The following is a 17,109-nucleotide window of genomic DNA, read 5'->3' as shown; positions in this document are numbered from 1 at the left end:
GGAGTCCCTTATTAGAATTCTATTTAGTAAGGAAAGTACTAGTAGTCACAAGGATGCTCTTGAGGAATGTGGTTGTAATTTGTTGAAAAGCTGGTCTTTGGGTAAGGATGAAGAATTTGGTAGCTGACAGTTTATAAACCATGAGATGCCTTTGGTGTTTGAGATGGGGCCATTAAGGCTGAGGCGGGGAGTTCTGTTTTGTTTTATTGATTTGAATGTGTTCCTTTTGCCTATCTGAGTTCAATTCTTGGATTTACTGTAGTTGCTGCTGTTTCTCACCAATCTACTTTAGGTTCGTTGGTTTATTTTTTTTCTGCTTTACCCTTGCTTTTTCTCTACGTCAGTATTTTGTTTCATATTACCCAGTAATGTTAACATTGGGTAGTATCTTGCTTTCCCTGCACTGCCACCTATAGATGAAGTGCAATTAGGCATGCCTGTCCCTTTTTAAAATTCTGGTATATTGTTGATTAAACTAACTATTTTGGAAAGCTTTCATTCTCTTCAAAGTAAGTATCTGTCTTTTACAAGCACAATGATTCCCCTGGCTGGAATGGTAGTGCTTAGATACTGAATGACAGCAGGGAATTTTCAGCTGTGCATTATATTTTGTTTAAGAAAAGCAACACACTGTGTATGTCCAGCTTTTCACTAACAATACTATACTTTAAAAATGAAATTTAATATAGTACCATTTGTGATTCTTTTAATGTTCACTTTGCATTAATTGGAGATATGTTCTGGTGACTTAGCATGAAAACATGATTGCTGAAGTTATATTAAAGCTTATATGCCATTTTATTTTTGAATTCAACTTAATGTACCTAGCGCTAGTAATTTAAACAAACTTTCAGGGTTTTGTTTTCCATTTGGAATAGCTCCAGTACCATGACCTAGATTTACAGAGCAAACAATTACTTGTTTACTTCAGCAAATTGTGCAGGTAACTGCAACTTTGTTTTTCTCTCTACCATTGCAGGAAATAGGAATTTTTTGGAAGACATTCTAAATAATCAGGAAACTCCAACAAGTGAGACACATGCTGTAGAGAGGTCCAATGTTGCCATGACGACTGCCGGCAGATATCCAGAAAGGTCCAGGTAAAAAAAATCACTGTTAGCTGCACGTTCTCAGCAATGTTTTTTTTCCTTAATAGGAATTAACTGAGAATATATACTCCCAGCTGCAAAGCCATAGACTCTTTGACTTTGAGGCTTTCTAATGCTAAATATGTGTTGTGCAAATACATAATGAAAGTGAACTCAATGATTTTTTTTTGCTTCTGAAACCAAGATAGGAGACTAGATCACAAGGCCATTCTGATATCCTTCTGTTTCTATGGTTACCATAACGGCATTTATCAGTTCCTTATGAGAGAAGGCAAAGCAAATCTGTATGCACGTGGCAAGGTTCCAGAATTTCAATTGAAAAAGCACTTTGAACTGCTGCCAAGTTTATAAGAAGCATAGCTGTCAAGCCTGCTTAATGCTGGCAGTTTGTACTTGGCAAGCTTTCATTTCCCATCATTCTTCATTTGGCTATTCTCCATGTACTTAGCGGAAGCTAAAAATTAACCCATGAAGTTGATTGCACAAACTGAGATTTTTAATTTCTATTGCTATTGGGTGCAGTTTAAATTATGGTTACATAATTTCAAATTAAAATAAATAACCTTTCTCAGTTTCTGTTAAAGTAATTTTGATTTTTAACATTCTATTCAGTTAAGTTGATGTATCACTTCAAATTTTCCAAAACAGATGTTTAAATGGTGGTGTACATTGCTTTACTCTTTGTATACAGTTTAAAAATGAGTACAACAGAGAGATGAGCATTGTTTCTCTCAAATTTTTAGCCTCATTTGTTGTAAAAAAATTGGATTTTTTTGTGGACTGTCCACAGTTGCTGGAAACATAATGGGTTCATTATTGGGGAAAGAAGGGTTATTGAAAGAAATATGCAGGGATTTCAACCAGCTCAGACAACCCCCTTCTGCTACCTACTAGTTTCTGGTATAAATGGATTCAAAATTGTTACTCGGGCAGCTGGAAGGAGTTCAGGAAAATTATGCTTGGCACGGAAAGTAAAGAAAGGCTTCTATAAAACCAACTCCATTAGAATGTTTGCTAGTTTGTGCTGCACCATTAAAGAGTTGTTCATTGTTCTTTCCTATTCCACCAAGGCAAAGTATATTAAGTAATCCTGAATATTTTTATAACTTAGTTTTTCAATGAACTATATTGATCATATTTTCATCTACTGTATTTTTTAAAATAATGAAATTTTTCTTCATCCATTACCAAATATATAAAGCTGTATTTTATTTGAAATATTTGAATTTGTTCTTTTATTTAAGTGAAATTTGAAAAGAATATATGTTAAAAACAAGTTAATTTCTTGTAAAGAAATCAGTCACCATAATATTACTTTGCAATTTAGCTTGATCGTTGTCTCTCGTAACTGGAAAATATAATTTCCACATTTCCAAATGCAGAAAGGATATTGAGTTGAACCAAGGAATGATTCAGCACAAGATATGGCCATTCAATTCAATGAATGTGAACACCATTTGAAAAAGCCATTCAGTTAGTCCCACATCCTGACTATGTCCTTGTGGCTTTAATTTATTTTCATTCAAGTATTTAATTTCTTTTTTGAAACTTATTCAAGAGTAAATTATCTTCACCCTTTTGAGGCATGCATTCCAGATCCACCCTTGTTGCATTCAAAAAAAATATTTTTGTAACATTGCCTCTAATTTTTTTTCCAATCACCATAAATCTGTCTCCTTTGTTAAGTGTCTTTTCTGCCATTGAAGCAGTTTCTCCTTATTTACTCTAACAAAATTATTATTTTAAAAAAACACACAAAATCTCTAAACATCTTTTTAAGGAGAACAATCTCTGAGCTTCTCCTGCATTACTGAAGTCCTTCATCCCTGCTGTGATTGTAATAAATATCTTCTACATCTTTTCCAAGATGTTGATATTCTTCAGTAAGTCGAGTCCAACAATGCACATAATAATAATTTGGCTAAGGACTAACATGACGTTTTACTACTACTGCTTTCACTATATGCTTCTAATAGTCAAGCCAAAAGTTTAATATACCTTAACGGTCTTCTCAACTTATACTGCCACCTGCAAAGATTTTTATGAAATAAGTATTTGTTCTGAAGCCTCCCTTAAGATTGTAACATATGACTTGCATTCCTTCTGATTCTGCTACCAACAATGTATTGCTTTACTTTGCTATGTTAAATTTCATTGGCCACTTGTCTGCCTATTTCATTTGTCTATTTGTATCTATCTGAAGTCTTTTACTATGCTCCTCATTTTTCATTATATTTCTGACTTTCAAATCATCTGCAAATTTGATATGGTACCCTGTATACCCAAGTTCAGGTCATGACTATACATCAAAAATAGAAATGATTCTTCTGCCCATCTTTGGGTTATACCAATGCATTATCTCCACGCTGAAACAACTATTCATCCACAGTGCTTTGCTTTCTGATCCTTTCATCCCATAGGTTTTCTTTTATTAAATCCCTTTTGCATGTCCATATAAAGAAAATCAACCACATGCCCTCATCAACTCTCTTCAATACTTCAATCACATTAATCAAACACAGTTTGATTGCAACAAATCTGTGCTAACTTTCATTGATACGCTCATAATTTTAACAAGTGCCAATATTTTTTGTATTGTCTCAAGGTAGATGTTTTATGTATAATGTACTGAATATTTACTGCATCTCTTTAATTTTGTCACATACATTGACTGTTAATGTACTCTTCATGCTTATCTATAATATGCATTCTTAAGACGCATTTGTTAACTACCTTCAAGCTTACCTCCTTTTCAGTAATCGAACTCATTTCTTATGAGTTTCTCAGGTTTTACTTTTAATTCAGGTCCATCCCTTAATTTTTCATGTGAACACTAAAATTACAACAGAAACTTTGATTGTTATATGAATATCATCAATCTTTGAGAAGCCAGAAGCAGGGGTTTCTTTTAGCCATCTTATTGCTAAACAATTGTTGAGCTGGAAGTGCAGATTTTTTGGCAATTAGTTTTTGCAGAAATTGAAAATTATTGGCTTTCTGTATTTAGTAGAAATAAGAAATACAAATAATTTTATTATCTTCACAGTAAAGAGCACTGCCTTGATTTTGAAGTTTTGTCCTTCTGGAAAAGTAAAAGCTATTCAAAGCAAAGCTGGATGACTTCATTGTGTGTAGTCTGTAGCATGAATCAAACACACTCAGTTTCCTGCCAACTTGTGTTTTAGATGTTGGTATTTTCATTTTTTGTATGTAAATTTAATTATTGTTTTCATTCTATTGGGAAGGGTTTGATGTCTGTGTTTAGGCATATAGTATTACAGGAAAAGAATCGAGCTAAGTATCCTTTACCTGGGAACCTACATTCAAACCCAACCTTATTGATGAGGAAATAAAAGCAGAAAGTGTTGGAAATATCCACAGGTTAAGCAACATCTATGAAGAGCAAACCAGAGTTGATCTTTCACCAGAACCAGAAAAGTGAAGGATAAGTTGGTTTTAGTTGCGATGAGGTTGGTGGAGGGATGAATAAAACAAAGGAAATACCTGTGATAGGGTGAGGCCAGGGTTACCGTGGCGAGAAACTGTTGGTGCAGCCATCTGGTTGATAGATTAATAACAACAGATAGAGAGCAAGAACAAAAACAAAGGGGTATGTAAAAGCAACAAAATGCAGGGCTGAGAAAATACCCAGCAGGTCAGGCTGTGTTGGTGAAGGGAGAAATCTTATGGATCAATGACCTACAGCAGAACTGCTCAGTTCTTATACAGAACTGCCTTACGTTTCTCAATTCAGCATTGATACAGTTATGCTGCAACTTGCCCAGATGGAAGTTGAGTTGCTGGTCCTCAAGTTGACATTGGGTCTTGTTATAATAGTGCTGGAGGCTGCAGACAGACAGGTCAGAATGGGAGCAGGATGAAGAATTGAAGTGACAAATGATGAGGAAGATAGAAAAAAGCATGAAGTCAGTTTCTGCACACACAACTTACTGTTAAGCTGGGATGGGCATCATTAAAACTGTGCATTACTTCACATTAATCCATCCACATTAACAAGAACACCTACAGTTAGAAATAGAAATTTCACACTGATGTTGAGTACTCATATGCAGGGGTTAAAGCATATGTTGTAGCGAGCAAAGGTTTTATTTTAATGCATTTGACCCACACTGTACTTTAAAAGTGGACACAATATTTTATTCCTTAGCACTCAGAGCAGCAAATATATTCAAATAAAAATATGAATCATGAATATTCATTACTGCATAATTAGAAAGTGAGGCAACATACCATTACTAATAAACTTCCAAAGTCAGGAAGTTTATTAGTAATGGTATGTTGCCTCACTTTCTAATTATGTTTATCTCAAAAGTTTTAGTAAAATGTGCGTTTTGGATATTTTAGGGGTACTCAAGTTGAACTTGACACATTCAGTTGGGGAGGGCATGCTACAAAAATTCTTTCTAATTGTGCCCAATCATTTACACTGCTGAATTTCAATGATTCAAATAGCTAATTATGTCCTACAAGACTATCCCCCAGAGCTGCTGTCTTTCCCAATTTTTCCATCATTGCTGTTGTTTATGTCCATGATGCAGTTTTGTCCTACTGTACTCCTGTAGATCCACATTCATCATCATCAGAAGGTGATCTCATGAAAGCACCTCAAATAGTTTCTCATCCAGCACTTCTCCAGTAACCTGGGATGTGCAACAAAATTTCATCCTTGGTCTTTTTGTCTCTCACAGGTATAGGGCTAGATGATATCTGTGAGTTGCTTCCTCTCTCTCAAGTGCAGGATTGTTGTTTTATGAACTCACCGCTCACTGCTGAATGTGCTTAGGTCTTGTAAGTGCATTGGAATGTGACTATCAAGCTCCAAGGCTATCTGTTGAGGCTGAATTGAATAATACAGAGCCATTGTGTTCCTGGTCAATATGGGGCTTTCAGCTGCTCACTCACATGATATATTTTCACTGTCAGCAATATTTGCAGTACACTTTCTCATCCTGCAGAGAACGTTTGAATGTAGAATAGTTTGTTATCACCTGGAAACGTTTGTTTTCTACAGTCCTGGTACTAAGTTGCTGGTTATATTAAATAAAGTAGAAAATCTTTGGTGAAGTGTATGGGTTTTTAATACTGAGTAGTGTGCGTCATCAGGTTGAACGTAATGTATCAGGGTCTGCCAACCTCCTGGACAGTGATATTAATTCTGTGAGGATTTGTGATAATATTTTGTGATGGAAACCAGAAGAATCAATTTCAAATATTTATCTTTTAGTGATTTCAGCCTTATTAAGAGCTTGCTTTATTCGACAGCTCAGAGTCATTGTGTGCAAAGAACCAGAGTAGAGAATTTTTTTAATATATAGTTAATATTTACTTTGTATAAAATCCACTGTGTGAGTATGAAATAGATTGTAGTAGCATCACCATTCTGACTTACTGGATCTTCACTCTATTTTTATTCAGCTACCCAACATCAAAATTCTATTGTGGCAGGTATAATGGTGCACAGTTAAGCACAAAGTCAGGATTTGCCATAGTCCTATACAACTTCACTCTTACTGAGTACCTTACTGAGAGATTCCAGATTCAAACATTTGAAGGGGTTGAAGTTGCCTAATTGAGCACTAAACATGCAAATATATGTTAGATTATATCCATTCAAATTAAAGTGAATTTTAAGGTGAGTATATCATTATTTCTGCCAAATAACTCCAGCGATATTGAAGTTGAGAGTCTCATTCCTACTGATTGTCAATTGTTTTTTTAAAAATGGTTTTAACAAAAATGATTGCCCATTTTTGATTTAGTTCACTGTTTTCATTTACCTATTATTCCTGTTACTTTGTACATGTATCGGGCCGAAGCAACCCCCACACCCATCCCCTGCCACTTTTAAACTTGTGATTCATGTGTTTTTATTCATGGTCTAACCAGCTTTCACTGTAACCTGCTCCAGCCGCACAATTCTGAGTTTCTCTGAATCTGAATATAAAAAGTAGAGAGACAATTACAGGAAGAGTTTTGTTAAATAATCTTCAACCTTTTAACGACCGCACAGCAATCAACTAATTGCTGTAATGTTGTTGTATACTTAGGGCCACATGAGTGTAAGATGTTTAATGAGGGAATTGATACCATTTTAGTGGGGTGAATTTACTTAAGTTGAAATCAAACTATGAGAGCTCCTCTCTCTATGTTGTTTGGAAGCAATCTTGTCGAGAGTTCAATGATGACATTTCTTATAGTAAAATATGATGCATAATCCAGGCATATTCACACAAAATAATGTACAAGAATTTTTAATTTATTTGTAGGTTGCCCAGTAGAGGAGAAATTACATATATTGGAATTAAAAATCCTCTATGTGGATTGATGTATAAATATTTATATTCTCTCATTCTCTATAGTGTATTTTACAATGTGGGTGGCATATTAATGTTTAGTAACATTACATCCTTAAAGAGGTTAGCACTATCTTGAATACCTCTTGTAAGGAGGAAGAATTAGTTGTACAAATTTGTTTACACCCAAAAGATATTGCAGCATTGAGCTGAGGAGAGGGCTGGTTTGACTTAATATCTTCTGAGATCAGTGAAAAAAATTATTGGTACTGGCCACTTATAATCATTCTAATTAATTGTATTTTCTCTTTTCTCTGAGCCAAAGAATAATAGTTGTTACATTAAACAGACAAAAATCTAGATGGATGCCCACAGAGTACAAAAAATCTATCCATATTCACAGGGGCTTGTTTTAATTTACTACAATTATGCTGCCTATCATACATAAAGAACTGGGTACAAATTAATTAACAACTTAAATTAGGACTTTATGCATTATGAGGAAACTTCCATAGCGGCAAAACTGGGATGAATCTAAAGCCGGGCTCTAAAGATATATTTATAATCTTTCTAGCTGCTACTTGCCCAATGTCTTGATGAACAGTACACCGTGTCCTATTAACAATCAAAAATGCATTGTATAAAGTAACAAAACCTTTCTGTTCTCTTACATTATGATATCAAAATTTCTAATTTGAAGTAAGCTTGCTGCGCTATAACTTTACCTGTGAATTAAATTATTTACAGTGGCTGACAGAATTTTGCTGACAGCGTGGTAACACATGTTCTAGGCACAAAATAAGTTGAACATTTTGGAACAGGAATTTATTGGTGTACTAATACTAATTTATTCCTTTTTCATTAATCTTCAATTTTAATTCAAATGAATATAGTGTAGAGCAAAGTATTAAAGATGGTAACTAATTTCTGATAAATTCAGTGGAAAAATGATTTTACAACAGTGTGTATCTAATATGATTGCTTCAAAAATACTATTTTGAACAAGAAATATTGGACAGGGGTTATTTATCGCCAGTCTCCAAATATACTGTTTCTACAAAAGTAGTGATTATGCAGCTGCATTTCCCTACTTGTATTTATTTTGATGTTAGTGGCTTAAACGGAATCTGTAAACACATAGATTTTAGAGAATGTAACAGAGGCCAACACTGGGCTCCATATAACAAAGTGAGCCCAGCATTGGCCTCTGTTACATTCTCTTTCTAATCAGTATTTGGGAATTGAGAGTGACCAGGCCAAACTATTATTTATTACTCCATCTTTATTGTTTTTAACTGTCATCAGTTGTTAAATTATTTGATTGTGAATACAGTCTCTTTAAATATGCTACTGATTTATTCCTCCTTCCTCTTGGATGTTTCTGCATAAAGCTTTGTGGAATGTCACAAGCCAAAAACTTGGTTGCAGTATTGACTGCTGCGACTTAACTCTGCTACGTTTTCAATTCTCAACATGAATGGTAAAGCTTTTAAAAACGGGAGAATTATTTACTTGGTGAAGTAGAGGAGCAGATCATAGAGTAAAAGAGTTATACAGCATGGAAATGGGCCCTTCGGCACAACTGGTCCATGCCGACCACGATACCCCATCCAAGCTAGTCCCATTTGCCAACATTTGCTCATAACCTTCTAAACCTTTCCAATCTATGTACCTGTCCAACTGTCTTTTAAAAGTTGTTATTGTACCTGCCTCAATCACTTCCTCTGGCAAGTACACTCCACATAGATACCTCCCTTTGGTGTAAAACAAAAGTTGCCCTTCAAGTTCCTCTTAAATCTTTCCCCTCTCACCTTAAACCTATGGCCCTCCAGCTCTTGATTCCCCAAATCTGGGGTGGGGGAAAGACTGAGTGCATTCACCCAATCTATGCCCTAATGATTTTATAAACCTCTATAAGATCACCTCTCAGTCTCCTATGCTCTAAGGAATAAAGTCCTAGTCTGTCCAACCTCTGCCCTGTAACTCAGTCCCTCAACATCCTTGTAAATCTTTCTGCACTCTTTCCAGTTTAATAATATCTTTCCTGTAGCCAACGGTGACCAAAAACTGAAGATAATACTCCAAATGCGGCCTCACCAGCGTCCTGTACAACCACACCATGACTTCCAGCTTTATACTCAATGCCCTGACTTGCCAAGACCACCATGCAAATCCTTCATCACCACCCGGTCTCCCTGTGACTCCCACTTGCAGTGAATCGTATACTTGTAATCCAAGGTCTCTCTGTTCTACAACACTCCCCAGGGCCCTATCATTGTCTGTGGAACTCCTACCTGGATTTGACTTTCCAAAATGCAACACCTCTCACTTATCTGAATTAAACTCCATTTGCTATTCCTTGGCCCACTGACTCAGCTGATCGAGATCCCCCTGTAATTTTTGATAACATGCTTCATTGTCCAAACTTAATAACATTCTCATCCAAATCGTTGATATAGATGACAAACAACAATGGTCGAAGCACTGACCCTGAGACACACCACTAGTCACGGGCCTCCAGTCTGAGAAACAACCTTCCAGCCTCACCCTCTGCTTTCTACCATCAAGCCAATTGTGTATCCAATTAGCCAGCTCTCCCTGGAGCAGGTGGTGATAACTGGTAGAATTAAGATGGACTAATTTATTTGTGTTGTAGTTTTGGGCTTGGGAGGAACTCTTTTATGGTTTATGTTCAATCTCTTAGTTTGGGTCCTATTAAGTTAATATGGAATGTATGAATTGCGTATTTCTTTCAGTCAAATATAACTTGGGTTTGCTGGCAGTTTGGAGGAGAACCACAGATGAGGTCCTGACTTCTGTGGCCGTGCAACTGTGGTGGGAAACATAGAAGCACATTGGTGGTCAAATGCCAGCCTATCTAATCTCCTGATTTGAACTGGAATTGACCACTTGAGTTCAAGGTGAATTCTGACTGTACTGAGCTGAGGGACCAGAGCACTTTCACATCCTGACCCCTTAGCTTCACACCATCATGGCTGGGCATTCATAACACTGCCCTACTCTTTTGAATGGGATCACCATCCTGGATGGAAAAGGTAAGTTTCTTTTCCACTTTATAATTATTTCTAATTTCCATCACTTAAACCATGTTAAATAATGTAATATGATTTACAGATTTTAATGTAATTTTAAATTAATTAAATTAATGCCAACTTTTTTAAATGTCTTTTGATTACCATTGAAAATTTCTATTACAGCATTTAGATGGTCCTGGCACCACGTTGGTGTTTTCATTTAAGGCTCCGTAGACTGACTGGTCTGCTTCACAGGACGGCCTTTCAGCTTGATTAGACCAGAGGGGCAGCAATAGGATAGAGATGTCATAAGACATCGCAGAGGGCCAATGTGAGGTCTCGGTTTATGTGTCTTTCAGAGTTTAAATTTCTATTGTATAAAATGCTCAGATATTTAGAATGTTGTTGCATGTAACAATTATGACATACAGTGTGGTTTTTGTGTTAAGTATAAAGCATGAAAAATCCACTGAAGTAATTTTTAATCTGACGAAACACTGAACTTTAGCAGAATGGTTTTCTGAACAGGTTTTTTTGGGGGGACCTGGAAAAGACTTTTCCTGATTTAAGTTCAACGTTGGAAAGGGAAAAAAAATATTTTACTTTCAGAACTGTTTTAAATGAAACAACAGTTGAATGCAATCCGCAAACTGTTTACGACTTTAAAAATCATGAATCCTTTACTGCAGTTCCATGACTGAGCTCTAACGATGATCGGCAAAATTAGAAGGCTGTAAGATTTTCTTAACTCCTTATGTTATTTTATATTTCTTATTTCAAAATCGTTGCCAAGTTCTTTCCCCTTTACTTTTTATTAAACAGTAACCAAATGATTGTTTATTGTAAAGTGCTGACGTAGCCTTCGAAATTGATGGTTTACGTCCATATTAATGATTGAACCGTACTGGAAAAACAAACAGCACCTCCCTCACTTCGAGACACGCACCATCGGACAATTACTTTCATGAAAAGTAAAAACAAGTATTCATTGGGAGACATATTATCGTTTTCAATTGCCGTTTCCCCGCAGCAAATTGCACAACAGGAAACTGGCATTGGATTGGTTAGATTTGGGTGGAAGTTACATAATTATTTGACTATACGGTATAACGAGCTTTTTCATGTATTACAATTTTATTTTTTTCTTATTTTACAATATCTATTAATCATTTCTCTTTAAGTCAATCGGAGACCGCTCTTTAATCGGTAGGAGTACATTTACGTAGATTCTAATTTCGTAAATCCATTGGTTATGGTAGGGAAACAGCAAATGTCCGTTTTACTAATGTAGCAATGATTTTAAAAACATTTTGTGTTGAATGGATCTCTGCCAATATATTGGGAATTTACAGAGCGGCTTCTGTGCAGAATGAGCTAGCAGTAGAGAATAAAATGTGGGCTCGGTTTGTGAGTGACATGGCGCAAAACGACCGAAGAGTTGCGACATTGTGAAAAGAACTGAAATAGAACAGACCCTGACGTCATGGGGAGGGATTGGAGCTGCTGTTGAAAGCTGCAGCTGAGAGGCGGGGGGAAAACCTAGACAACATTGCAAACACTGACATAACATCCCTAGGATTTAAATATGCAATTTATACAATAACTACTTTATTATCAGAAGGGCTGTGCCTTTATGACGGTTAAAGGAAATCCTCATCGCAGTTTTGTTTTCGGTAATTTTAAAATTTCGCCCGAAATACTGTTTTTAGAGGTCACTTGTTCGGCAAAGTAAATATTGCTTAGGCCCTCTCGGGCTGGACTTTAGTCGTTTAGCTGCAGTCCGGTATTTGAAATGTTTTTAAACTGGTGGCGAATTCCGGCTTAAATACACCTTTTGTTAAACACAAGGTGCGAATTATTGGCACTACACCAACCATATTTTAATGCATACTAGTCAAAGGTATTATCAAAGGTTATAACATTACCATAAAAATACATGGGCCTTCCAGCTGAAATTACTTGGGTGTATTCAAGTACAAGCTGATTCACGCAAAACGAGCACGGGTGGGGGAGGGAAGGGAAGGTGCTTGCGTTGCTACCTGAATGTAAGTCCTCTGGTAAGCACAGATTTTAAATTTTATGGACCAAAGCACACTTGCGGGAGAGGCAAAGGGGGGTGGGGAGGGCGAAGAATGTGGCGGTGCGCCTGCGCGTTAGCCTGGTTACAGGCTGCAGAGCGCGGCTGACGTCACGTGTACTCGGAGGAGCTCGGTGGCGCGGCCGAGAGGAGAGGGAGAAAGCAGAGAGGGAAGGCGAGCAAAGTGAGCCCGGGCCCGGCCACACTACGGAAGGAAAGGGCCTACACTCCACACCTAGCATCGAAAGAATTTAAACATCCGCATCATGTCCGCTGCTCAGGTGTCCTCAGCCCGGAGACAGTCGTGTTACCTCTGTGATCTGCCCCGCATGCCATGGGCCATGATCTGGGATTTTACCGAGCCCGTGTGCCGGGGTTGTGTTAACTACGAGGGGGCCGATCGTATCGAGTTTGTGATCGAAACGGCGCGCCAGCTCAAGCGGGCTCATGGTTTCCAAGAGGGCCGCTCCCCGGGGCCACCGCCTGTCAAAGTTCAGTCGTTGGGTGCCAGCAAAGACCCGGCTCAGCAGCTCAACCACGTCGACGGTCCGAACAAGGGGCCGCAGCCGCCTCTGGATCGCTACTCTCTGAGCGCGGAGCGACCTCGGTTCGAATACCCGGGGCTCGCCCACGCTGGCAGGCTTCCTAATGGCTTGAATGGACCCAATGGATTCCCCAAATCTGAGGACGTCCCGCCGGAACTGAACCGGCAGAGCCCTAATTCATCGCGTAGAAATCACGGCATCGTGCCCCCGGGCCCGGTGACGGTGCCACCCAATCTGCTGCCTCAGACTACCCTAAACGGCCCGACCACAGGAGCCGTGAGCTCGCACAGTCTGCTTGGCCGGCCATCTCCCTCCACCAGCCTCGCCGGGACCTCGCTGACCGTCAGCAGCCAGGTCCTGAGCGATGTCAACAAACGACCGGGCTCCGTGTCCAGCAGTGACCAGGAGAGGGAACTGAAGGAGAAACAGCGCAATGCCGAGACCTTGGCAGAGTTGGGCGAGAGCTTGCGAAACCGCTCCGAGGACTGGGTGAGCAAGCCCAAGATCGTGCGGGAGACGCTGCTCACACTGTCCAACTGTAACCCTTTCGACGTGCGCTTCAAGAAAGACCACTCTCTGCTCGGGCGGGTGTTCGCTTTCGACGCCGTTTCCAAACCCGGGATGGACTATGAGCTGAAGATCTTCATCGAGTACCCGAGCGGCTCGGCCAACGTCTTCTCCAGCGCCTCTGGAGTGGCCAAGCAAATGTACCAGGACTGCATGAAGGATTTTGGTAGGGGCCTGTCGTCCGGCTTCAAGTACCTAGAGTACGAAAAGAAGCACGGTTCGGGGGACTGGCGGCTGCTGGGTGACCTGCTGCCCGAGTCGGTGCGTTTCTTCAAGGAGGTGGTAGGGGCCGACATGCTGCCGCAGCCCCACATTGACGCCAGTTGCCCCATCCTGCCCACCGCTCTGTGCAACCTGCCCCGTCCCCCACCCAACAGCTCCAGGCCTGGGATGCGCAAACGGAAAGCGTCTCCCGAGCCCGACTCGGAAACTGGCAGCGTTAAGGAAGAGCGGCAGCAGCAGTGGTTGCCGAACCAAAACGAAGCCTTAAAGCTCACCATGGCGGCATCCGGTGCCTTTGGAGCAGGCGGGGTGACGCATGGAGCTCCCCCTCTTCCACCCAACCGGACCACCCCTCCTGAATGCAGCCCCCAGAACGGACAGTCCCCCATGGCCGCGCTCATGTCCGTCGCTGACACCCTTGGAAATGCCCACTCGCCAAAAGACGGCAGCAATTCCGTACATTCGACCACTACAACCAACACCAGGCGGAACAGCAACAGTCCGGTGTCCCCAGCGTCGGGAGGCAGCCAGCGCCGCATGGTGTCCAGGAACGGAGATGTTGCTCTATCCGTGGCCCCTCCCAACAGCCACCCCAATCCCAGCATTGATCCCGTTCACCCCCCAAACATTCCAGACTCTCCGATGGCCAACAACGGGCCCCTGTGCTGCACCATTTGTCACGAACGTTTGGAGGACACTCACTTTGTGCAATGTCCGTCGGTGCCCAATCATAAATTTTGTTTCCCATGCTCTCGGGAGAGCATCAAGGCTCAGGGGGCGAATGGAGAAGTTTATTGCCCCAGTGGAGAAAAATGCCCATTGGTAGGTTCAAATGTTCCTTGGGCATTCATGCAAGGAGAGATTGCTACAATCTTAGCCGGGGACGTTAAGGTCAAAAAAGAAAGAGACCCTTAATTTTTGTTTAAACTTCAGTGATTGAAGTCAAATGTGAATAAGAACTAAACATTTAGTCTTATGTATAGACATTTTTCATTTTTCGTCGTATGTTTCTATATTTTGAAACAAGGTATGTACTCTTCTTCAATTGAAGGATGAACCTGGTTTTATTAAAGAATATCCGATATTACTGCTTAATACTGTTTTCACTTATTGATGGCAGTGTGTTGGCTAGGTACAGAATCATAGCACTTAGCAATTAACGCTGCTGGTGTGTTTTTGTAAATGTATGCACTTCGCTGAATTGCCAAGGCCAGTGTTGACGCCTGCAGAAATGCAAACAAATTGTTACAAAGAATGGTTACAGTTATGTTACAAGCCCTGGGGATAGTCTCCTACTAAGTGACTTTTTCTAAAAAAAAGGTGAGGGGTTCTTTTTATTAGTTTCCAAGGGCAAAATATTTCATTTTATGATTCAGTGATCTGAATTTTTTATAATGTGTTTTTTTTGCTTTATGGATGCACGAATGCTTTAAATAGTAGAGCAAAATGCTGTACTGTATATGACAAATTGCTCTGTTTGTTCTTTATACATTTCTGTAGTAACAGAAGACTGTAATGTGCCTTGGAGCTGAATAAATTGTAATAAATTCAATGAATAAGCTCCCTGACTAGTCAATTTCTTTACAGACTACGAAATGCGAACACATTGGATGTGCAGAGAAGCTGGTTGGTTTTATTGCTATAGAAATCACATTTCTTCAAGCTCTGTTAGAGAAGCCATTCTTATCAGATGCTATCATCACAATATTTACTTGGCAAAGAGCCCATTTATTTACAAATTACCTGACTGTTTAGTTACAGAAATAACCTGCTGATTCAGGTTTTTCCATTCAGTTTTTTTTATTGGATTAAAACCTGATGACTTCCAGGTTGTACTTTATTTCAGTGTAACATGATCTTAAATAATTGTTCTTAGATTAAAGAAGCTTGATTGAATGTTACTGTGTAAGATCAGTGCCAGTTAACTATAGTGGTCCAGATAATTGTAACAAGTTTGATCACAGATGGTAGACCAAAAAAAAACAGCTGTTTAGCTTGAACAGAGGCAGCATAAACTCAATCCCATGTTTTACCTTTTCAAATGATATGAACTTTGAGCAGTTCAATATTTATTGCAAATGATCAAAAATTTTTCAGATACAAATATGAATGATAATTGTTAGACTTTTTGGAGTTTTCCTATTTCATACATTTACAATGTTTACATTCCTGGTAGGCAACTCTCAATTGTCATGGTTCCACAGTATATCTATTAAACAACTTGCTGCATCATAGTGCTGCATCTGGACTGCTACGGTTAATATTTTCTTAGTTTTGCACAGTTGAGTTTCTATATTTGAAATGCACTTTCTCTGAAGATTAACATATTTGAAGTATTCTCAATTTTGAAAAAGTTATTGGCAAACATTTTTTAAAAATGGTGTGAGCATTGCCTAACTTAACCGGAGAGATGTGATAATGTTTGGTATATTTTTAATTCAACCTATTGCATCTCCAATCTATATCAAGTCAACTGTCAGATTGTATCACCTCTTTAATTGAAGATGTAGGAAAATGTGAGAGCTTAGCACGCTACTTAATCAAACCCACTATAAATGTTTCATCAATGGGTTATTAGATTCTTGTACTGTCACTTGGCAATTTCACATTTTTATTAATAGTTCATAACTTTTCTATTTCTTCTAAGCTGCATGTATTCTGTAAGTGATTTGATAGAAGAAACTTTCCTTTTATTGCTGATGCTATTTTCAAAGAATAGCTAAATCTTACTTGATTTTTTTATTTGGAGCTTTGCATTCAGGATTTGTACTTCATTTATTCACTGTTTATCGGTTGTAGATTTTGATTCTAAAGGTACAAAGTTAGGATTCATGTTTATATTTACAATTATTTTTATAGTTATTGATGCTTGATGGGACATTTTATGTTTTGATCTTATACTTTGTACAAAATTACATGTTCCCACAACATGGTGTAGATAATTTCCAGTAAGATTTTAAAAAGCCACTTTACCATAAATTTCCCAATCAATGACCATTTTTAAATGAGTATTTCCAAATTTCCTACGCATAATTGGATGAAGGGGTAGAGCCAGAAGGGGTTGTTCCTTGTTTGTTTTTATCATCACTACTAAAAATATTTTCATTTTGGTATACAGTAGCCCATTGAACCAAATCTTTCTAACTTTGTAAAAGTATGGTTCTGCACCTGCTTTATTAGAAGCACATAATTATTTTATTAGAAACTTATTATTAAGCAGAGTTAACACAGCAAAATGTA

General features: G+C 38.6%; 2 protein-coding genes across 3 annotated transcripts in view; both read left to right on the top strand.

Annotated features, from left to right (window-relative positions):
• The window catches only part of kiaa0586 (KIAA0586 ortholog), a 379,886-nt gene that overhangs the window by 75,185 nt on the left and 287,592 nt on the right, over positions 1-17,109 (top strand). For both annotated transcript variants that reach the window (XM_052029700.1, XM_052029708.1), the window contains one exon: positions 980-1,100. In XM_052029700.1, coding sequence (XP_051885660.1) covers positions 980-1,100 — 121 coding nt within the window. The remainder of the gene's footprint in view (positions 1-979; positions 1,101-17,109) is intronic.
• irf2bpl (interferon regulatory factor 2 binding protein-like) lies at positions 11,499-15,429 on the top strand. The gene has a single exon (XM_052029718.1). The coding sequence runs from the start codon at positions 12,802-12,804 to the stop codon at positions 14,782-14,784; it is 1,983 nt and encodes a 660-aa protein (XP_051885678.1). The 5' UTR covers positions 11,499-12,801; the 3' UTR covers positions 14,785-15,429.

Source organism: Pristis pectinata, chromosome 1 (assembly GCF_009764475.1).
Source record: "Pristis pectinata isolate sPriPec2 chromosome 1, sPriPec2.1.pri, whole genome shotgun sequence".
In the NCBI taxonomy this organism is placed as follows: domain Eukaryota; kingdom Metazoa; phylum Chordata; class Chondrichthyes; order Rhinopristiformes; family Pristidae; genus Pristis; species Pristis pectinata.
The sequence above is the reverse complement of the archived record's forward strand: the minus strand, read 5'-3'. Positions and strand labels throughout refer to the sequence as shown.